General features: G+C 40.3%; 1 protein-coding gene across 1 annotated transcript; it reads left to right on the top strand.

Annotated features, from left to right (window-relative positions):
• Positions 1 to 6,124: 6,124 nt before the first annotated feature.
• On the top strand, positions 6,125 to 7,933 carry RPS29 (ribosomal protein S29). Its single transcript, XM_045900786.3, has 3 exons — positions 6,125 to 6,286; positions 6,519 to 6,618; positions 7,804 to 7,933. Exons 1-3 carry the CDS (start codon positions 6,225 to 6,227, stop codon positions 7,810 to 7,812), a joined length of 171 nt encoding a protein of 56 aa, XP_045756742.1. The 5' UTR covers positions 6,125 to 6,224; the 3' UTR covers positions 7,813 to 7,933.
• The last annotated feature ends 15,649 nt before the right edge of the window (positions 7,934 to 23,582 follow it).

Below are 23,582 nucleotides of genomic sequence, written 5' to 3'. Positions count from 1 at the left end.
CGAACAAATGCCCACTTTGTAACCGCTACTACGTTGGATGGAGTCACTGGCTTAACTGCATCTGACACTTGGAAAGACCGTCCAGACCCCATATGCCCTTCGGTCTCCTTATTACATTTATTAATGGAGGGCCAGGCCGTAGGTGGGGCGAGGGAGGCGCTCTCAAGGACCTAGTCTTGTCTCCTTAAATTTTGTGCCCTAGGCGCCTCTCTCACCTCACCCTAGTCCCGGCCTTTTATTAAACGTTCATTTCATTTGAGCTGTACTTTAGCAAATTTACAGAAATACCGATTTTCAATTCAATTGTGACAATATAATGATTTATCCTTAAGTGAGCATCCGTGTATACAGCATGTTGAACCTAAAGTGTTCTCTGTTGATTCTAATTCTGAAAAACGTAATTGGTTCTTAAAAATCAGTGATTAATGGGGCGCCTGGGTGGCTCAGTCGTTAAGCGTCTGCCTTCCGCTCGGGTCATGATCCCGGGGTCCTGGGATCGAGCCCCGCATCGGGCTCCCTGCTCCGCTGGAGGCCTGCTTCTCCCTCTCCCACTCCCCCTGCTTGTGTTCCCTCTCTCGCTGTGTCTCTTTCTGTCAAATAAATTAAAAAAAAAAATCAGTGATTAATAAAGCACTACTTTTTTTCCCCCTATTTACTCTTCTTGCATGTAGAGTAGGAAAACACGACTCCGCATTTAGCAACAGTTTGTCTCATGGCCAGAGGGAAACAAGACTAAACTAAAACGACACCTTAGAGTTTTCAAAGACAGACTTTATAGGGATTACCCACTTTTGTTCTTTGAGTTCTTTGAGTAAAACAAAATAATAAAACATCAGCCTAAATCATGACAGGTACATCAAATATACTCTGAACTTCCAGGGACAGTTGGGAGCTGGGAAAATCTTAAATGTGTAAACTGATGTAATTTTAATTAGAATAGAAATGTACAAAAACCAAGAATACAACAACAATAACAAAGCCTCAACCTTCTATTTGGTGTTACCTGGGTTACTGAAGCACAGATTCAGTGATCAGATGTTAAATAATCTAAATATATGAAAGTTACTTAACAGCTCCAAGGTGATTTTAGAGTAGAACAATGGTGTTGATTTAGTTTTTTTTTTTTTTTTTAAGATTTTATTTATTTATTTGAGAGAGAGAGAATGAGAGAGAGAAAGCACATGAGAGGGGGGAGGGTCAGAGGGAGAAACAGACTTCCCGCGGAGCAGGGAGCCCGATGTGGGACTCAATCCCAGGATTCCAGGATCATGACCTGAGCCGAAGGCAGTGGCTTAACCAACTGAGCAACCCAGGCGCCCTGATTTAGTTTTTGAATGTTGTTGGTGGTGATGGGATATGGAGTCCACCGCCAAGAAAGAATTCTTGAGAGGTCTTCCATGCAAAATGGTGGTTTTATTAAACCGTGGGGACAGGCCCCATGGGCAGAAAGAGCTGCCTCAGCAGCTACCTGCTGTTCCCCACTGCCCCAGGATTATGAGGAGCAAGTGATTATATACGTTGGGGTTAGGGGAAGTAAAGATAAGGAAGGTTCCAAAAGGACTTTCATATGTTAAAGAAGACTCAAGATCCCAGAAGAATGTTACAATCTGCCTATCTCAAGTATTTGTCAATGGGCTGTCGGTGATAAGGAGATTTAATTTTATCTACATTTCCTTTTGCCTTTGTTCCCCACATCGTGTGCACAGCCAAAAACTTATCTTCCTAATTGCCAGATTCTCAAAGATGTGTGCTTCCCAAAATATATAAATAAGATTATCTTATTAAGATCACATAAAATAATATTGGACTGAAAGTAAAATAAACATATATCAGTTTTTGAGATCTCATCTCTCTCCCTACCCCCCAGCTTCCCCTTAGATTCCCCATTTTTAATGACTGACATATTTGGATATGGCATTTATTTTGGTCTTTCTGGACTGTTTATGCAGCAAAAGATTCTTTAGGGGTGCCTGGCTGACTCAGTTGGTGGAGCATGGGACTCTTGATCTCAGGGTAGTAAGTTTGAGCCCCACATTGGGTGTAGAGATTATTAAAAAAAAATTCTTTGATTACCTATCCACACTTCTGTCTTTACGGCCATACAAATAAAGTCTGCCTGTTGATCTCCTCTACCCTTAATTACCTCAAGCTAGTTTGAATTGCAGACTGACTGAACATGGAAATACAAGGCATTTTAAAGTGGGCTACAGTTTTTAACAAAAGGAATCAAAGAAATGACATCTAGATTAGTTTTCCTTCTGTAAAATTGGTTCCTCTTCTTCCTGGCCTACATACTACACTTATTCCCTCCCCTCTGTTTTCTTCATACTAATTGATCCTGTTCATCTTTCAAAACCCAGTTCAGTTTCCACTAGCTATCTTTAACAACTTATTCTTCTTTTTTGGAGTTTGAAAATTCAATTGCACTTAAAATTACCTTTCATTTCCTTTATTTTCCCGGGTTTCTGGTGCATACCGGATCCAACAATTAATTCATTGAATCTCTGATTTCCCCCTTCATTTGTACTTGTAGTAAACTTTACTCACTTAGGTTTGTGGCTCACTTGGGTTCAAACTAGTAAATCATAGTCACATCATATTATGAAACAGTGAGGTCATAATCTATGGACAGTGTAGATTTGTCTTCCCTAGCACATTGGGACCAGATCTTAGATTTGGTTTTTTAAATCATAAACTTCATTAAATTAAAAAAAGCTAAATAGTTAACAAACATACACTTAAGCATTAGACCTATATAGTGCTACCTTGCCCCTGTTGATGCTCCTTAATTAGATCTTATAAGTTGTGTTTCCACAATGATTTCCTAATTAATATCCACCTTTCCCTTGTTAGTGCTACCATGTCAGTTGAGAGCTGCATTACTTCCCTCCAGAACTATTCCTAAACTTACCAGGTCTTACTTCAATACTTATTCATTCATTTAATATTTATAGTGTTCTTGATGTATGCCAGCACCTATTTTAGATGTTTAGAAGGCAGAGATGATTTTGCAGTGTTTAGGAGAGATGTTATACTACAATGGGATAAATGTCAGACATTAGAGGAATATAAAGTAGCCAGATGATGAAAAGAATTTGTTTGCTAAGCCAGGGCCTTTGAACTTTAGCCTGAAAGTACTGAGAAACATTGAAAAATTTCAACAGAGGATAAAATTCAGACCTATTTAGGAAAGGTTACTGTGGTCAGTAAAGAGATTACTTTGGAGGTAGAGCAAGTCTAGAGGCAGGGATCAGCTAAAAGTCTAATGCAATGATCCACCATCTACACTACTGCCACATTAAATCCTTTTAAAGAGTCTCCTGTCATAGAATCTGAACTTTGAGAGCTGAGACACAGTTTAAAGATATTCCAATTCGATTCTTTCATTTTTCACAAAGGGAATAGAGGCTGAAAAGAGTAAAGGGATTTGCTCATGACCTCTAGATAGTCAGTGTTACAACTAATAGTGCTAGAACTCAAGGTTGCAATCAACTTCTTCCAAACTCCTGATCATGTTGATACTTTGACCTCTCCCCATAAATCACAAATGTTCTTAATGGCATCTAGAATAGTGAATCCTTTCCAGGAGGTTTTCAATTTACTTTCCCCAGATCCAATGGAGGAATTGTTATATATGGCTGCCATAGCCTTACAAAATAGATTTCTTAAATAAAAAGGCTTGAAAGTTGAAATGATTCCTTTGATCCATGGGCTGCAGAATGAATGTTGTGTTAGCAGGCATGAAAATAACATTAATCTCATTGTACCTCTCCATCAGAGCTCTTGGGTGACCAGGGGTATTTTCAATGAACAGTCATATTTTGAAAGGAATCCTTTTTTTCTGAGTATATGTCTCAACAGTGGGCTTAAAATATTCAGTAAACCATGTTCTAAATGGATATGCTGTCATCTAGGCTTTGTTGTTCCATTTATAGAGCACAGGCAGAATAGATTTAGTGCAATTCTTTTTTTAAAGATTTTATTTATTTATTTGAGAGAGAATGAGAGAGCACATGACAGGGGGGAGGGTCAGAGGGAGAAGCAGACTCCCTGCCGAGCACGGAGCCCGATGTGGGACTCGATGCGGGACTCGATGCGGGACTCGATGCGGGACTCCAGGATCATGACCTGAGCTGAAGGCAGTTGCTTAACCAACTGAGCCACCCAGGCGCCCCAGATTTAGTGCAATTCTTAAAGGCTCTAGGATTTTTGGAATGGCCAGTGAGCATTGGTTTCAACATTAAGAACTACTTGAATATCAAGATAGGTTTAACAGATTATTCAAGTGTAATAATTGTTTCTTGTTTGTCCTTTTCCTTTTTGCTTTTAAATGAGTTCACATTTCTTTAGGCCCAAAGGATTCTATATCAAAGTGTTGAAATATTTATGGATTTGATCTCAGAACCATTGTAATCTTTTAAAAATTATGTACACAAGCTAGGAAAGGTCTGAGAAGCCTGTAGGTGGGGAAATGTTAGATTAACTTTTGAGAGGCACATGAATTTTGGAAACTACACATCAATGACTGATATAAATTCTAGGAAAACTGTGGAAGTTTGACATTGGACCCTCTACAATCAGGCTTTATGATAAAATACGTTTGTTTTATCTATCACTAAGGTTTTTGTGCATCCTCAACTCTAGTTATACAAGATTGTTCACCTTCCACAACTCCATTCTTTGGCTCAAACTCTTTTTGTCACCAGGCCTTCCATCTAGTGCTGCCTGTAGAAATCCCACTCTTCAAGGCTTACTTCAACGGCATCTTAAATATACATCAAGCTGGAATTAATTTCTCTCTTTTTTGCTCCTCTTGTACACCATGAGTACATCCATCATAAGACACAGAATCTTTGCTTACTTAGTCGCATACAGGTCATTAAGTCACACAAGTTGAAACTGGAAGGAAGGGCTCTTTAAGATAATCCTATTTTCTTCCTTATATCTGCAAGTTTTAAGAACAGGAATCAAGTCACATCTGTTTTTTTAATTTCTGACTTGCCTTCTTCCTTCATCATGCACCAAAATCCCTAATTTAATGATTGGGAAGGGCACCCCCTCCAGAATCCTGAAATAGCATACCTCAAGAAGTTTTAATATAAGAATTAATGTGTAAAATTTTATTGGATTATTTCACTCTGTGGTACATTTTGTAGATCTAGTTAAAGCTTTGATTTTGGAACCATGTACAGTTTTAGGTTTATCTAGAGACATCATAAACGTCCATATGGAATTTAGACATCTTTCAACGGATTATCAGATGGCATTTGTTTTTTAGTAGTTGTAACCAAATCATCCCGTCAAAGCAACATACATATGCAACTTGTTTCTCACTAATATTCAACTACATTTAAATATCAAATACACTGTCTCTCATTTTTCTTGATTATTGTAGGTGTATCTCTAGAGTGTGCCCCTCAATTAAAAAACGAGAAAACGGCTTTGAAAACGCATTCTGTTTAACAAAAGAGAAACTCCTACTGTTGACTCTTAATTATTACAGCTGACTCTAAGTTATTTTATTAATTTATCCCAGCAGGTGTCAGTGCTGAGTCGAGGCAAAATCCTTTTTCCAAGTGTAAAATTTTAATTTAAAAAATGTGAATGGGTCCGGCGATGAAAAAAGATACTTAGATCACCGATTTATCTATCTCTTAGGAGTCCAAAATTCATTCCTTGGGGCTTCAAAAGAGACGGGGTCTCGCTATGTTGCCCAGGCTGGAGTGCAGTGGCTATTCACAGGCGCGATCCCACTACTGATCAGCACGGGAGTTTTGACCTGCTCCGTTTCCGACCTGGGCCGGTTCACCCCTCCTTAGGCAACCTGGTGGTCCCCCGCTCCCGGGAGGTCACCATATTGATGCCGAACTTAGTGCGGACACCCGATCGGCATAGCGCACTACAGCCCAGAACTCCTGGGCTCAAGCGATCCTCCTGCCTCAGCCTCCCGAGTAGCTGGGACTACAGGCGCGCGCCACCGCGCCCGGCGCTCGGGAGTAGCGCAACTTGACACTAGAGGCTGAGCTGCGGTGACGTCATCAGCTGTGCCGGCCTAGAGTGTTTCCAAGACCGCTCGATTCACTCCCTCGAAACCGCGCAGTCCCACAGCGTTCGCGTCATTTGCCAGCACTGCATTCTGGGTAAACCGTGTCTCAAAAATTTTTTGAAGAGCGCATGCGTTCGCTAACTCCTTCCTTTTGCCTCGTTGCATCCGAGAGAGCAAGATGGGTCACCAGCAGCTGTACTGGAGCCATCCGAGGAAATTTGGCCAGGGTTCTCGTTCTTGGTGAGAAACAGAATGTGGTTTCAGGGAAGGGTTGTACTGGTTTGTGGCGCGGCCAGAACTCATGGAGAGGAGCCCGCGGCGGCGCGTGGGGGTAGACCGGTTCTGGAGCTGTGGCTGCCGCCATTACGGGCCTCTGACGGGTCGGGGAAGACCCGCGGTGAGGGTGGTAGCCCGCGAGTGCAGAATCCTTCCATTTCTGCGGCCTGCAGTAACGCCATCTCTCTTCTTACAGCCGCGTCTGCTCAAACCGGCACGGTCTGATCCGGAAATACGGCCTCAATATGTGCCGCCAGTGTTTCCGTCAGTACGCGAAGGACATAGGCTTCATTAAGGTACGCGGCCGCGATGCCTTCCCCGGGTTCTGTGTGTGCGCGGGGAAAGTTCAGATATTTCCTTATTTTGAGCTTTCGACCAACACCGTTTTCTTGTGTCTTAGTTGTTAGCAGGGCTTTTTGGGGTGTCGGACGCCACTGTTAAAGAGCTTTGGCAGGGTAATGGGATAGATTTACAGTCTAACCCCTTTTTACCAGTGTCCGTCAGTTTTAGAAAACACTGGAAATGAAGTTTTAGATCTCTTTAATCGTATCTAGACATTTTCCAGCAAAATACATGTGTTGGCTACTGCCCGAGTTGTGGGATAGCATCATATACTGGCATGAGCTTGAGGATGATTGGGGCCAGATAGACCTTCTTAGGATTCAGATAGAAATCTATTTAATAATAGTCCAGTGACTTTAGTCCAGTCACATGAAGTTCCGTTTCTGCCTGAGAAAAATAAATGGCAGGGTTGTTGCAAATCTCTGTATGTGGAGCTGTCTTGACTCCTAAAAATCAGTTAAGTGCTAGAGTGTTTTCTTCCCCCTATGGTGAAAACTACCGCTTTCTTGGTCCTTTGAGATACAGTTGCTGGCGATAAAGTATGATCTCTGGTAGACACAAAGTATCTTAAGCTTAGACTTTTAGTTTTGACCAGATACTTAGCAAGTATATGCTTGTTACAATGTGGAAGTTCATAAATCTCATTCAGTGGGATGGGAGGTGTTGATCAGTGTATCAGTGATGAGAATGGACTCAGGCTCTTGAGCTATTAACTTTGTGTCCCCAGGTTCTCAGAGGTTAGGATTAAATGAGTTAATTTATGAACGGTCCCTATAGTAGTGTCTGTCACATATTGAATACCAAAGTATTAGCTGTGTAGTTACCTACTTAACCAGCCTGAGGTTTTGGTAAAGATTATTTTATGTAGTAGTGTCTTTCTAGTGGGGAGTTCTTTGAGGGAAGAAGTGAATGCTAATGCTAAAGTTTACAGTCTTAAATTGTTGTGGTTTGTGGAATAGCTTGTTGTAAGCATTCAGTAAATATTTTAAGCTATTTAGAGCTTGGTAGCTGGTTTGGGTAGGTCAGATTTCCAGTTTAAACCTCATTCTTCCATAATAAGAACCAGTGTTTGTGAGAATAAAATGGGTATTTAAACATTTTGAATTAATACATTTCTTGTCGGGTTTTTTTCTTTTCAGTTGGATTAAGTGAACTTCCTTGAATTGGTCATCCAGGATAACCTACCTTAACTGCGGATACTCAAGATACCTACTTTAATGCTAACACACTGTACATAAAATAAAAATGCTTCAATTATGAGTGCTTTAATGTGAATGGAATGTTCAATTGATTATAGGAATCTCCTTTTTAAAATGTACTATTTTCTCAACAGTTCATCTTCAACATGTGGCTTAATTTCCTTCAGTTATATAAAAGTATTCATGCTGAACTCTGATAAAAATGCCAGTGTTGTTCTATATTTCAAAAAACCTTTATTACATAAAGTGACTTCTATATAGGAGCATCTATAGTATTTAACTTGAGACAACTGTCTCATAAGTAATTGACTTGCTACAGTGAGCTAGGCAATAGAAGTAAAATTGTTGAGATATGTTTTTTTGAAAAAAGATATCACTGAAACCTTGGCATTGCCCAGAGGCAGGAAGATAGCAGTCCTAGCTTTTGGGGTAATTCACAGATAAAATATTGTAAGTTTCTCAAATGTTTGTATGTGGAAGGGGGGACCAGTGATTAAAAGTTCATGGGTCTTGGGCACCTGGGTGGCTCAGGCGTTTAAGCATCTACCTTCAGCCCAGGTCATGATCCTGGGGTCCTGGGATGGGGCTCCTGGCTCAAGGGGGGTCTGCTGCTCCCTCTACCCGCACCCCCCCCCCCAATGATCTCTCTCAAATCTTTTTTTAAAAAAAGCTCTTGGGTCTTGTCAGCAAGATAAACTTAACGAGGTAAGGATGGAAGGAGGGAAACAAGTCTGTTGGAATAGTTTAGGCAAGTGATCTTGGACTAGGATAAAAGGGAGTGGTTGAGGCAGTCTGCAAACAAAGCATTTGAAGAGCAAGATGACAGGATTTGTTGAAGGCTTGGATGTGGGAGATAGAAAATAAAGGATTCTAAGGGTTGGGCTGAGCAATGGGAAGACTATAGTTCTTACTGAGCTAGGACTGAAAAAATGGTTTGGGGAAGAATTAAGTATGGGGCATAGTAAGTTGAAAGTGCTTCTAGACTTTCATGTGGAGCTCCCAAGTAGGCATTTGTGTACATTCCTCTGGAATCCTTGGGAGCTTGGGACTGCTTGTACAATTTTGGTTGTCCTCAGAATATGAATAACTGCTAATTTGGGATCTCATCATTGTGACTAGAGATCCAATTCCTAAAATCTAGGGGGTAAATAATACATTAACAGGACTGTTCTGGGTTACTCCAGGGACAGGTGGGAAGATGAACAGACTGAAGGAGGGCCAAGATAATGGTATACTAGAAGCCAAGCAGAGAGTGATGAGCTAACTGCTCCTGATACACTTGGGTTGATACCGTGTCCTCTCAGGAGGGGAAGTGTGGCTGGAAACAAGTGGAAAAAACAACTGGTTGTGGTTAAGCTATCTAAAGTTTTCAAAAACATGACAAATGTATTGTTATTCTAGGAGGTAATGGGAGTTGGGGACAACTGAAGCTTAAATTTCATGAGCTTTATAGTAAATCCACCTCTGCTCCTAACCTTGAGGCCCAAGAGTATGGGATAATAAGCTGCAGTTGCTGCTGGGGAAATGTCTGGGTAAGGAGACGTAAAGAATATTGGAAGAAAAGCTTGAAGATGTAGGAGTTTCTGGTAATGGAGCTGCTTTTGCAGATAGGGTGGGTAAGACCTGTGTTAGCTGAGCAAATGTGGAAATTTCAGATAAAGATCAGATAGGCTCACACACCTAGTGATTTAGGTAAAAGGTGGTGAGATGGGTGATTTGGTATGATACTCTTGGATGAGCTGAACTCTTGGGATGGCGCTGTGTAAATGTTCCCATATGTATTGTGCGTTGGCCGAGGGGACATGATCTAGCCAGTCCTGGCTCTGTGTATGTGGTGGGAGTGAGTGGGAAGGTTGGTGTGAAAGGTGGTCTGGCTTCTCTACTAGGAGTTGAATAACTTACGGCTTAAGACTTAAATGTCTGTGCTAGACCTGCCAAGTGTCTTAAGTGCATTATTTTTTTCAAGTCTTTTTTCAAGATTTTTGAGACTTTTTCATAGACATGCTCATTACACCACTGAGATAACAGGCTTAAAGATGCAGTAATTTCATTACCAAAGTCTACCCAAGTAAAGGGATCAGAACTGGTCTAGAGCTCGAGTCTGTCTGATATCAAAGCTAATGTTCTCAATGCCCACTACATGCTCTTCTCCAGAAACAATTAGATTAAGGCAGGAACTATTTCCATGTTTACCACAGCACATAGCAGGTGCCTTGTATATTAATAGTAGGTCCCTAATTATTGAATAGTTAAATTACCTACTAAAAGTTCAGTGATGTTGATGGCAAAATATGATAGATCCTATGAGAGAAATCTCATTGGAGCATAGAGAATACATTCTTAGGTTTTGGTCCCTTGACTTAATAAATTAGCTTTGTATGGGATCTGTCAAAGAACCTGTCAAGGGTTTTACTTAGCTTATTACTGAAACCAGTAAACTGTTTCAGCCCATTCAAACAATTCAGAACATCCCTAGTAGGTGAATCAAGGATATTGAAATGAGCTTAAAAATAAATGTAAAACTGACCTTTTCAACAGGAGAGGGAAGTAAATTATCCACCGGACAGAATTAGTAGTTGTCAATGGACAAGGATCATTTATGTACAACTTTCAGGGTTGTAGACTACCTCGAACACAAAGGCTTGGAGTCCCTCACCCCAAGATTGTGGTAGAAAAAATCTCTGCTTTCCTTGAAAGAAACCCAGCAAACTTTTGGTCCATTTCAAAATCTTCCACAATTTTTCTCCACAGACTTTCAGGCTTTTACCTATAATTGGTAAAATTTTCAAGTGCATGTTTTGTGCCAGGCACAGTTCTTAGTGCTTTATTGGAATTATACTCTTGTTGTGAGGTATAACTCCTATTTTGCAAATGAGGCAACTGAGGCAAAAAGAATAAGTAACTTTACCAAGGTAGTATTGTTAAGTGAGGTTCAAACCAGGTAGAATATCTCCAGAACTGCTCTTACCATTAAACTGTAAATGTCCAACAATTATGAAAAGCTTTGGTAAATTCTAGTAGTCTACAAAATAACTTAAAGAAATAAATTTCAATACAAAGTAGAAAATTGTATATGTGGTACAATTTCACAATGGTAGAAGAAAAAAAAGGCACAGAAGAAACAGAAGGAAACATACCAGTATATTAGCAGTGATTGCCTTTGGGTGATAGGTGATTGGATTTGAAGCAGTCAGATTTAAGATTTATTTTGGGGCGGGGTATCCAGTGAGCACTGCAGTATCTAGTGCCCCAGGTACCAATATTGCTAATGAAGCTTCCGCTCCTTCCCAAACAGCTCATTCCATTTTTAGACTGCTCTGGTAGCAAGTTGTTTCTTAGCCTTGCTGTGATTCTTTCCATTGATTTCTACCCATTGATATTAATTCTACGTGGTCTGGTACAAAACAAGTCTAATCTCTTTTCTGCAAAAAAAAAAGGTTAAATATTTAGGCATAGGGGCTCTCATGTTCTCCCAGAATCTTCTTATTTTAGGTTACTTTGTGATTATTTCAACGGTGCCTCAGAGGACATGATTTAAAGCTATCTCTAGTGTTCTCTGACTTAATTCCACTCCATCTAGATCCTGATAGTGCCTGACATGACACGTTTCACAGGGCAGGCATGCAGTAGAAATTTGTTGAATGAATGAATGAGCAGGTTTGATTGACTTTGATTTGGTTGGGCATCAGTGTGTCTTCATTTTTCATGGGCCCTCTATTACCATTACAGAAAGTCCAGAGACCATAGCCTTGGACAGCTATCTCCATGGCTAATGCCCCGACAGCTTTAAAGCAGTCTGCTTTGCATAACCTCTGCCTAGGATATAGTTCTTGTTGAAAACTATCCTTCACAATTGGTGCCTTAGAGATGGGGGCTTTTAGGTAGGCAAAACAAAGCTCTTCCAGGGGTATAATTAAGAAGGGTTTACCAAGGTGTTTGAATTTCGTTAATATCCACATAAGTTGAAAAAAAGGAAAAAGGAAGAGAAGGCTGAGCTACTAGATGTTTCTCAGGGTTAATTTAGAAAATTAAAGGCTCAATTTGTTGATATCACTGAGTATATGTGTCTACAGGAGTCAAAGCTATATTGGAGCCAAAGATTAGATTATTACCTGTGCTAGTTGCTGGTGTCCTTTGTCTTTCATAGCTTTAACAGAATTGAGATTGGAAGTGACAAGCTTAATCTAGATGGGCTAATTATCATTTAATGTCTCAATTTAAAGTAATTTGGTTAATTAGAAAATAATTTAAAGAAGCCAGGACTGACTTTTTTGTTTACTGAAAATCCTTTTGTTAAGTTTAGCCCATTATGTGTGTCAACGGTGACCACTCCCTTGAGCTGATTCCAGACTGGACCTTCTGATTCCTGTAAACAAATGCTGGATTCCCTGACCCATGTGTTGAAGGCCTGTAGAACCATAGTGCCTTCCTTTTCCCTTCATCGCTTCTGCCACCACCCCCCCACCCCAATTGCCCCCGTTGTTCTTCTTAGTCCCCTTAGCCTCTGGACACCTTTCCATCTGCTTAGAAAGAGATCCCTGCCTGCCTGTTGTTTGAGAACCACTGATCTTGGAGCAAGGACTAAAATGTCACTGGATCTGGAAGTGGCTGGTGTGGATCTCAAGTGGACTCCATCCCTGGAGTTCAAAGGACACATTTAAGGAAACTGTGCTCTGGGCTAAAACGACCAACATTGCCTTCTCTTTGGGATGTGTGCCATTGGTCATTCGCCTGGACTCCTTTCCTCAGACCTTCACCCTCCCATCTTGCTGTGGGTGACTCCCAGTGTCACCAGTGCTTTTTTTTTTTTTTTTAAGATTTTATTTATCTGACAGAGACACAGCGAGAGCAGGAACACAAGCAGGGGGAGTGGGAGAGGGAGAAGCAGGCTTCCTGCTGAGCAGGGAGTCCAATGTAGGACTTGATCCCAGGACCCTGGGACCATGACCTGAACCAAAGGCAGACGCTTAACGACTGAGCCACCCAGGTGCCCTCACCAGTGCTTTTGATATCCTTGGTCAGCTCCCTTTGTCAGACAACAGGGTGCCACTCAGCTGTTTTTATTGTAAGACTTTCGTTAATTCACATAATCCTAAAATATTCTCATAATAACATTTACCAATAAGAAAGGGAGGGGTGAATGTCCATTGACAGAGATTGACCAGAGTGGTTGGGGTCTGGAGGAAAGGGAGGAGTGAAGTGTCTAAAGAGGCGAGGATAGAGTGGGGCTAGTGCTAAGAGAAAAATCATGCCTTCTGGGGCGCATCGGTAGCTCAGTCATTTAAGCAGCCGACTCTTGATTTCAACTCAGGTCATGATTTTGGGGTCCTAGGATCGAGCCCCACTTCAGGCTCTACATTAAGCAGCGAGTCTGCTTCAGGATTCTCTTTCCCTCTGCCCCTCTCCCTGCTCACGTACACACACTCTCTCTAAAATCAATCAATCTTTTAAAAAATCATGTCTTCTTTCTGCTTGTATATTACCATGGTTCTGGGGCCAGTAATGCAGGATCTCATTGATTTCTCTGACCATAGTTTAGGACAGGTCCAAATTCAGGAGCTGAATTTGTAACCTCTTACTCTGTATAATCCAGGTTTCAGAATAGGATCTCTGTGGGTGTGTTTATGATTTTAGATGTTGCAGCAATGAAAGGAAAGAACAGTTCTGTTTAATAAAGTTGTAAGAGTGTAAGTACCAGTAGCCTCATGCACATTATACAACCCAATAATAATTACACTGATTGTGTAAACAGCTCCCCTGTGTAGACTAGCTGAGCCTCCATCACCAAACATCGAGCATTAACAGCAGGCGCTACAAAAATCAATAAGCCTTCACCCAGGGAACCAAAGATATGTAGGTTATTAAAACTCCTAACAGTTACCCATAAATAATAATATCTCATTATATTAATGCTAAAGGAGGTTTTGTTTTATTTCCTAAACAATATAGAGATTACACATTAAAGCAATAGTTGACAAAGTGATAAACATTCATGGCAGCAAAGACAAATCAATAAAAGCACAAAATAAGAAATGGAACCTGTTTCTTGGCAATCTCATTAGCTGAACTTCATAGACTGAGTCTGGTTTACCTTGTGTTCTCTTTTTATATACTCACAAATCCCATTTTATGATGACATTTATACATCTGTTCTTCCTTTGATGCTAATTAACTCCTATTACTATTCATGAAAATTAAGTGTGGACATCTAGGACTGATGATGTATTCAGCCAATCACCACAGGAAAAGGTTTGTGCAAATGAGTTCAAATATGGAACTTTTCTTGTAGGTAATCTCCTTAAACACAATTTCCTTTAAAGTTTTCTCCATAGTCAGGAGCCTTTGTTATCTGTTTCCTGAGTATTCTAGCTTCTTTATTACCAAGGGAGGAAATCATGACATTGAATGCTCCTCATTTGGGTCCTTCATTATAGGTTTTCTAAATAATCTTATCCTTTGTTACTGACTTTAATTTGTTCTTGAAAACCCTGCCACGAAGTTAAAAGCTGTTAAATTAAAAAAAATTTCATTAATTTTATTGGAAAAAAGTTATGATGTATTCCATTGCACCACCAGATTCTCAAATAGTTTTCACAAATAGAAAAATATACCAACTAAGCAATTAAAGAAAGCTTATAAAAGTTAGCAATTTAAAAAGATGCTGACACCAAATGGTGTACTGAAATTCAATTCTGGCTCAGATTCCTGAATTTAAAGAGCGTAATCTCAAAGCACTATGGAGTGAGTGTCTTGGCCATCCCAAGGGGTCACTTTTTCTGGAGACCAGTGTCCTATTTTCACTGATGCTTTCCCTGCTCCAGTGTTCTTGCACCATTCAGGCTCTTGACCCAAGAGTGTTAGGCCTGCAGATAGAGGTATGCAGCATTTCTTAGACTAAAACCCTGAGATGACTGACCATTCAATCTCAATAGCACACTGAGGAAAAACAAAAGTGAGTAACCAAATTGTCAAGGGGTCTGAGTTGAGAACATTCTTTACGGAGTGAACTGTCAGTAAGAATATCTTCTGTGTGTTTGTCACATTATCTTTTATTGACACTTATCCTTCCAATTCATTCTAAACTCTTAAAAACTGGTCTGTCTCTTTAAAAATTTTTTTAAAGAATTTGAGTACAGTTGACACACAGTGTTTCATTAGTTTCAAGTGTACAATATGGGGATTCAACTTCTCTAAACATTATGCTATGCTTACCACAAGGGTAGCTACCATCTGTTATCATACAACACTATTACACGACCATTGGCCATATTCCCTATGCTGTGCCTTTTATTATTGTGACTTACTCATTTTATAACTGGAAGCCTGTATCTCCCACTCCCCGTCACCTGTTTTGCCCATCCCCCACTACCCCCATTATTCTTTGGTAACCATAGATTTATTTTCTGTATTTATAGGTCTTATTCTGCTTTTTGTTTATTCATTTCTTTTGTTTTTTAGATTCCATATATAAGTGACATCATGTGGTATTTACCTCAGTCTGACTTATTTCACTTAGCATAATACCCTCTAGGTCCATCTAGATTGTTGCAAATGGCAAGATCTCATCCTTTTTTATGGCTGAGTAATATTCCAGTACATGCTTGCTTGTGTGCACGTGCATGTGTGTGTGTACACCAAATTTTCCCTATCCATTCATCTACCAATGGACACTTAGATTGCTTCCATATCTTGGCTATTGTAAATAAAGCTGCAATAAACATAGGGGTGCACATATCTTTTCAAATTAGTGTTTTTGTTTTCTTTGGGTATAAATACCCAGAAGTGGAATTATTGGATCATATGGTAGTTCTATTTTTAATACTTTGAGGAACCTTCATACTATTTTCCACAGTGGCTGCAACAATTTACATTCCCACCAACAGTGCATGAGAGTTCCTTTTTCTCCACGTCCTTGCCAACACTTGTTATTTCTTGTCTCTGATTTTAGCCATTCTCACAGGTGTAAGGTGATACCTCATTGTGGTTTTGGTTTTCATTTCCCTGATGATTAGTGATGTTGAAAATCTTTTCATGTGTGTCTTGGCCATCTGTATGTCTATTCAGGTCCTCTGCCTATTTTTAAGGTGGATTTTTTGTTTCTGGTGTTGTGTAAATTCTTTATATATTTTGGATATTAACCCCTTATCAGATATATCATTTGGAGATTTCTTCTCCCATTCACTAGGTTGCCTTTCCGTTTTATTGATGGTTTCCTTTGCTGTGCAAACACCTTTTATTTTGATGTAGTCCCTTTTATTTTGTTTCCCTAGCCTCAGGAGACATATCTAGAAAAACGTTGCTATAGCCAATGTCAGAGAAAGACTGCCTGTGCTCTCCTAGAATTTTTATGGTTTCAGGTCTTATATTTAGGTCTTTAATCTATTTGGAGTTTATTTTTGTATATGGTGTTAGAAAGCAGTCCAGTTTCATTCTTTTGCATATAGTCATCCAGTTTTCCCAGCACCATTTATTGAAGAGACTGTATTTTCCCCATTGTATATTCTTGCCTCCTTTGTCATGATTAATTGACCATATAGGTGTGGGTTTATTTTGGGGCTCTCTATTTTGTTTAATTGATCTGTGTGCTAAACTTTTTTAAAAAATTGAAATGTAATTGACAAATAATATTGTGTAAGCTTCAGGTGTACCACATGTTGATTGATGCATTACATATTGCATTATGATTACCATAGCATTAGCTAACATCTCCAACATTTCACATAACTATCATTTCACTCTGTGGTGAGAACATTTAAGATCTAGTTTCTTAGGAACTTTGAAGTATATAATACAGTATTGTTGTAATCACAATGCTGTGCATTAGATCCTCCAAACTTACTCATCTTCTGACTGCAAGTTTGTACCCTTTGAGCAACTTCTCCCTGATTCCCCTATCCCACAGCCTCTGGCAACCACCATTCTATTCTCTATTTCTACCAGTTTGGTTTTTTCAGTTTGCACATATAAATGATATCAAAAAGTATTTGTCTTTCTCGGTCTGACTTATCTCACTTAGCATAATACCCTCAAGGTTCCATCCATGTCACAAATGGCATAATTTCCTTCTTTCTCATGGCTGAATAATACTCATTATATATATATATATACCACATCTTTTTTTTTTTTAAGATTTTATTTATTTTTTCAACAGAGAGAGAGAGACAGCGAGAGAGGGAACACAAGCTGGGAGAGTGGGTGAGGGAGAAGCAGGCTTCCTGAGCAGGGAGCCCGATGTGGGACTTGATCCCAGAACCCTGGGATCATGACCTGAGCCGAAGGCAGAGGCTTAATGACTGAGCCACCCAGGTGCCCCACCACATCTCCTTTATCCATTCATCTCCTTGATAGATGCTTACATTATTTTCATATTTTGGCTATTGTGAATAATGCTACAAAACATTGGGATACAGATATCTCTTGATATCCTTTCATTTCCGTTGGATATATATCTAGAAGTGGGATATCTGGATCATATGATAGTTCTATTTTTAATTTTTTGAGGAAACTCCATGCTGTTTTCCATAGGGGCTGCACCAGTTTGCATTCCACTAACAGGCACAAGGGTTCTCTTTTTCTCCACAGCTTTGTCAACACTTGTCATCTCTTGTCTTTAATGATAGCCATTCTAACAGGTGTGAGGTGATGCATCATTGTGATTTTGATTTTCATTTCCCTGATGATTAGTGATGTTAAGCACCTTTTCATGTATTTGCTGGCCATTTGTATGTCTTTTTTTGAGAAATGTCTATTCAGTTCCTCCTCCCATTTTTAATTGGGTTGTTTGTTTTTTTGTTATTGAGTTGTATGATTTCTTTTTTTTTTTTTAAAGATTTTTCTTTATTTACTTGACACAGAGAGAGCGAGAGAGCAGGAGCAAGCACAAGAAGGGGGAGCGGCAGAGAGAGAGGGAGGAGGAGGCTCCCCACTGAGCAGGGAGCCTGATGCAGGGCTTGATCTCAGGACTCCGGGATCATGACCTGAGCCAAAGGCAGATGCTTAACCAACCGAGCCACTCAGGTGCCCCATATGAGTTCTTTTTAATTAATTAATTAATTAATTTTTAAAAGATTTTATTTATTTGACAGAGAGAGACACAGTGAGAGAGGGAACACAAGCAGGGGGAGTGGGAGAGGGAGAAGCAGATTCCCCGCTGAGAAGGGAGCCCGATGCGGGGCTCAATCCCAGGACTCTGGGACCATGACCTGAGCCAAAGGCAGACCCTTAACGACTGAGCCACCCAGGCGCCCCATGAGTTCTTTTTAAAAAAAGATTTATTTATTGGGGCGCCTGGGTGGCTCAGTCGTTAATCGTCTGCCTTCGGCTCAGGTCATGATCCCAGGGTCCTGGGATCGAGCCCCGCATCGGGCTCCCTGCTCGGCGGGAAGCCTGCTTCTCCCTCTCCCACTCCCCCTACTTGTGTTCCTGCTCTTGCTATCTCTCTCTCTGTCAAATAAATAAATAAAATCTTAAAAAAAAAGAGATTTAATTATTTTAGAGAATGAGAGAACGTGTGAGTGGTGGGGGAGGGGCAGAGGGAGGGAATCTCAAGCAAATTCCCTGCTGAGCGCAGAGACTGACTCAGGGCTCAATCTCAGGACCCATGAGATCATGACCTGAGCCAAAACCGAGAGTTAGATGCTTAACCCACCGAGCCACCCAGGCACCCCATGAGTTCTTTATATATTTTAGATATTACCCACTATCAAATATATGATTTGCAAGTATTTTCTCCCATTCTTTAGGTTGCCTTTTCATTTTGTTGATTGTTTCTTTTGCTGTGCTGAAGCTTTTTGATGTAGTCCCACTTGTAGATTTTTGCTTTTATTGATGGTGCTTTTTGTGTCATATCTGAAAAATCATTGCCAAGACCAATATCAAGGAGTTTTCTCCTGTGTTGTCTTACAGGAATTTTATGGTTTCAAATCTTATGCTTGTTTTTAATCCACTTTGAGTTAATTTTTGTGAGTGGTGTAAGACAGAGGTCCAATTTATTTTTTTTTTGCATGTAGTTAGCCAGTTTTCCCAGCACTGTTTATTTCATTTTTTTTTTTAAAAGATTTTATTTATTTATTTGACAGAGAGAGAGAGCACAAGCAGGGGGAGTAGCAGAGGGAGAGTGAGAAGCAGGTTCCCCGCTGAGCAGGGATCATGGCCTGAGCCGAAGGCAGACACTTAACTGACTGAGCCACCCAGGCGCCCCACCATTTATTTCAGAGTCTATCCTTTCCCCTTGAATATTCTTGGCTCCCCTGTCAAATATTAGTTGACTGCACCATACTGTTTTGATTCCTATAGCTTTTTAGCTTGAAATCAGGAAGTGCAATGTCTCCAGCTTTATTCTTTTTCAGGATTGCTTTGGCTATTTTGGGTCTTTTGTAGTTTCATACAAATTTTAGGATTGTTCTATTTCTGTGAAAAATGCCACTGGGGTTTTGATAGATATTGTGTTGATCTATAGATGACTTTGGATAGTATGGACATTTTAACAATATTAATTCTTTCAGTCCGTGTATATGGGATATCATTCCATTGATTTGTGTCTTCTTTAATTTCTTTCATTAATGTTTTATAGTTTTCGGTGTACAATCTTTTTCCTCCTTGGTTAGATTTATACGTAAGGGTTTTATCATATTGACACTATTGCAAATGGGATTGTTTACTTAAAATTGCTTTCAATTAGTTTGTTGTTAGTGCATAGAAATACAACTGATTTTTTTATGTTGATCTTGTATCCTGCAACTTTGCTGAATTCATTTATCAGTTCTAGCTCTAACAGGTTTATGTGTGTGTGTGTGTGTGAGTGTGTATGTAGTCTTTAGGGTTTCCTGTAGATAATATTCTGTCATCTGCAAACAGACAACTTTTTTTTTTTTCTGAGAGAATGAGAGAGGGAGAGCTCAGGTGTGCCAGTGGGATGGGGGGAGGGGCAAAGGGAGAGGGAGAGAGAGAATCTTAGCTGGCTCCACGCCCAGCAAGGAGACTGTCCTGCGGTTCTCACGACCCTGAGATCATGACCTGAGCCGAAACCAAGAGTTGGTTGCTCGACCAATTGAGCCACCCAGGTGCCCTGTTGAGTCACATTTTTCTTTGTGAGCTCCTGTGTGTAGGTATGTCATGAAATCTGTTTTTTTTCCTCTTGCTAATACATCTTTTTTTTTTTAAGATCTTATTTTTATTTATTTGACAGAGAGAGACAGCCAGAGAGGGAACACAAGCAGGGGGAGCAGGAGAGGGAGAAGCAGGCTTCCCGCAGAGTGGGGAGCCCGATGCGGGGCTCGATGCGGGGCTCGATCCCAGGACCCCGGGATCATGACCTGAGCTGAAGGCAGATGCTTAAGGACTGAGCCACCCAGGCGCCCCTTGTTAATATATCTTTTATCAGCTTGATCTGCAGGCCCCAGCCACTGAAACTTGGAAAGTAGGGGAAGAGTTGTTTTGTCCTCTCCTATAAACTCCAACAGCTCCTCTCTCTATTTATTCTCCTGAGAATGAGACTACTTCCTGCCTCAGAATAAGTTGCTTCTGCCCATCTCCCCACCCTCAGTTCAAAGCACCTCTCCATCTCCCCAATGGTTTCTCAAGATATTGTCTGTGTTTCGATGTTTTCCCTTTATAATTCCTCCAGAGTTGATCTGGGAATTGGGAGTCCTCATGAGTTCAGTGTCAGTGGGAAATGGAGCTGGAACACTGGTATTCTTAATTTGTTCTTTCTGTGGACACAATAAGGCTGCAATGCTCTTGGGAATATTGACAATAAGGAGTGATGCTTAGACTTTGGAGGAGACCTTAGGAATGGGGGAGAGGTGGGTCTCAAATGTAATAAAAGAATTTTCTTTTTATCTTTGATCAGAAAGTCTTTAGGCTCAATTCTTACTCTATTATTATGAGATATTATAGTTATATGTTTTATATAATGGGAGAATAATAATAATATCATCATCATTTTTTGAGGGTTTTGTAGCCATCTGTCTCTGCCAGAGACTTTTAAATCCTCACAAAAGCTCTGAGCGGGAAGAGCTTAATTTCTCATTTTACACATAAGTAAATTTGAGGCTCAGAGAAGTCAGGTCAATTGCCCAGAAGTTGAGCTGGGATTTGAATTCAGGCTGTCTGACTTCAAAGGGTAAGGTCTTAATTACACACTGCCCTGCAGACAAAGCACATGGGGATGTTAAGTAAATTGTGGTCCCCCCCGCCCCAATGATGTCTTAGTTTTAGGAAACTCTGGGTACCGTTTGGTTGTATGAGTTTCCACATCTATGCTATGCTATGTTTTTGGAATATCCTTATATAAGGAAAGGAGAAGTAACCACTGTGCTTAGCAATTTGTCTATAATATGGTATCTGAGGTTCCCGACCGTGCTGAAAAAAAGCATGATTCATCCAGGCTGGTTTAATCAGGTAATTGGAGGATCATAGGGTTCTCTGGGCCTATAGGTCACCCCTTCAATGACACTCAGGGTATGTGGCTCAGACATGAGGCTGAAACCCTGGCTGGATAGCTGTGTTGTCCTTTCTCTTGTAGACCGAGTCTGGGGACTTCGGTGAAATTCAAAGGGACTTATACCTCTTTTTCTTTCTGCTACCTGATTTCCACTCTTTTCCTAAATTGCCTGAAAAGAAAATAAGTTCTCTTAGAGGATTAAAAAACCCCATAATTCATAACTCTTTTACAGATAAAATGAATAAATTAATAAGAGAAAAAGTAAGATGTTACAGCCAGTTCAAAGGGGAAGTTCAAAGAGCAGAGGCAAAAATAAGCCATGAAATAAATTTACAAGTGGATGCATACTGGCTTTTTCTAAGGGTAGGAGGAAATCAACTGTGCCTCCAGTAGGTGGAATCCATTTGCATGTCTGTAGACAATAATTCTTTGCATTGCCTAGAGCTACCCTATGACCCAGCAATTGTACTACTGGGTATTTACCCCAAAGATACAAATGTAGTGATCCGAAAGGGTATGTGCACCCCAATGTTTATAGCAGCAATGTCCACAATAGCCAAACTATGGAAAGAGCCAAGATGTCCATCAACAGATGAATGGATAAAGAAGATGTGGTATATATATACAATAGAATATTACGCAGCCAACAAAAAACCAAAATCTTGCCATTTGCAACGATGTGGATGGAACTAGAGAGTATTATGCTAAGTGAAATAAGTCAATCAGAGAAAGACAAGTATCATATGATCTCACTGATATGAGGAATTTGAGAAACAAGACAGAGGACCATAGGGGAAGGGAGGAAAAAATTCAACAAGATGAAACCAGAGAGGGAGACAAACTATAAGAGACTCTTAATCTCAGGAAACAAACTGAGGGTTGCTGGAGTGGTGGGGGGTGGGAGGGATGGGGTGGCTGGGTGATACACACTGGGGAGGGTATGTGCTATGGTGAGCGCTGTGAATTGTGTAAGACTGATGAATCACAGACCTGTACCTCTGAAACAAATAATACATTACATGTTAAAAAAAAAAAAAAAGAAGATAGTAGGAAGGGAAAAACGAAGGGGGGGGGAATCGGAGGGGGAGACGAACCATGAGGGACTATGGACTCTGAGAAACAAACTGAGGGTTTCAGAGGGGAGGGGGTTGGGGAGATGGGTTAGCCCTGTGATGGGTATTAAGGAGGGCATGTATTGAATGGAGCACTGGGTGTTATGCACAATGAATCATGGAACACTACATCAAAAACTAATGATGTAATGTATGATGACTAACAAAACATAATAAAATAAAATTAAAAAAAAAAAAGAAAAGTATGGGGCGCCTGGGTGGCTCAGTCGTTAAGTGTCTGCCTTCGGCTCCGGTCACGATCCCAGAGTGCTGGGATCGAGCCCCACATCGGGCTCCCTGCTCAGCGGGAAGCCTGCTTCTCCCTCTCCCCCTGCTTGTGTTCCCTCTCTCGCTGTGTCTCTCTCTGTCAAATAAATAAATAAAATCTTTAAAAAAAAAGTAAAAAAACCCAAAAAACAAACAAAAAAATAATTCTTTTCATTGCTATCAGTTATTTACAGATTTATAAGCAGATCAAAGATAACAAACCCCATAGAACCAGATAACCCAGAACAGGAATGCTGTAAACAGCACATATTTGGAAGCACCCAGAAATCCTTTTGGTCCATTTCAAAGTTTTTCAATTTTTCCTGACAGGTCACATTGCATATCTGATCACTTTTGTACTTACCTATTTCTTGTAATTACACTTGATCATCGAAAGTGGATTATGGAATGAGAAGTGTACCTTTATTTTCCCCTCCACTCATTCTAAACTAAAAACATTTTAGAACTAGATGCCTTAGTTGAAAGAAATTTGTTTAAATGCGGGTGCACGTGCGTGTGTGCGTGGCAGGGCCACTCTGGCAAAACACAGTAGAACTTTAGGACCTTGATTGTAACGGAGCACAAATCCATTAATAACAAAGGACCAAACTCATAGGAATATACTCAGGTCCCATTCTGGGTGAGAATAGGCTTTTCTCTGCTCTGCCACTCGTGTGTTCACATTCTGCTGGCTACAGGGGCCTCTAGCCTGAAGGAAATGAGGACATGTGCTTCTTGAGGTTGGTGACTTTACTAAAGCACACTGTTTTAATGTGATTTCAAGCACAGGTTCAAGCCCAAGCAGATTTCTCTCATTTCCTGAGGGGCATGCCACCATTTTCTAGGAACAATAGTATTTCTACAATAAATACTATTCTTGCTAACTTAGGGGTAGC

This window comes from Mirounga angustirostris, unplaced genomic scaffold (assembly GCF_029215605.1).
Source record: "Mirounga angustirostris isolate CCGP_5_RB_7025 unplaced genomic scaffold, mMirAng1.0.hap1 SCAF_9, whole genome shotgun sequence".
NCBI lineage: Eukaryota > Metazoa > Chordata > Mammalia > Carnivora > Phocidae > Mirounga > Mirounga angustirostris.
The sequence above is the reverse complement of the archived record's forward strand: the minus strand, read 5'-3'. Positions and strand labels throughout refer to the sequence as shown.

Excerpts from the sequence above, each read along its gene's own strand:
- RPS29 (XM_045900786.3), top strand. The coding sequence starts at position 6,225 with ATGGGTCACCAGCAGCTGTACTGGAGCCATCCGAGGAAATTTGGCCAG. Across the intron at positions 6,287-6,518 it reads GGCCAGGGTTCTCGTTCTTG|CCGCGTCTGCTCAAACCGGC; the intron begins GTGAGAAACAGA and ends CTCTTCTTACAG.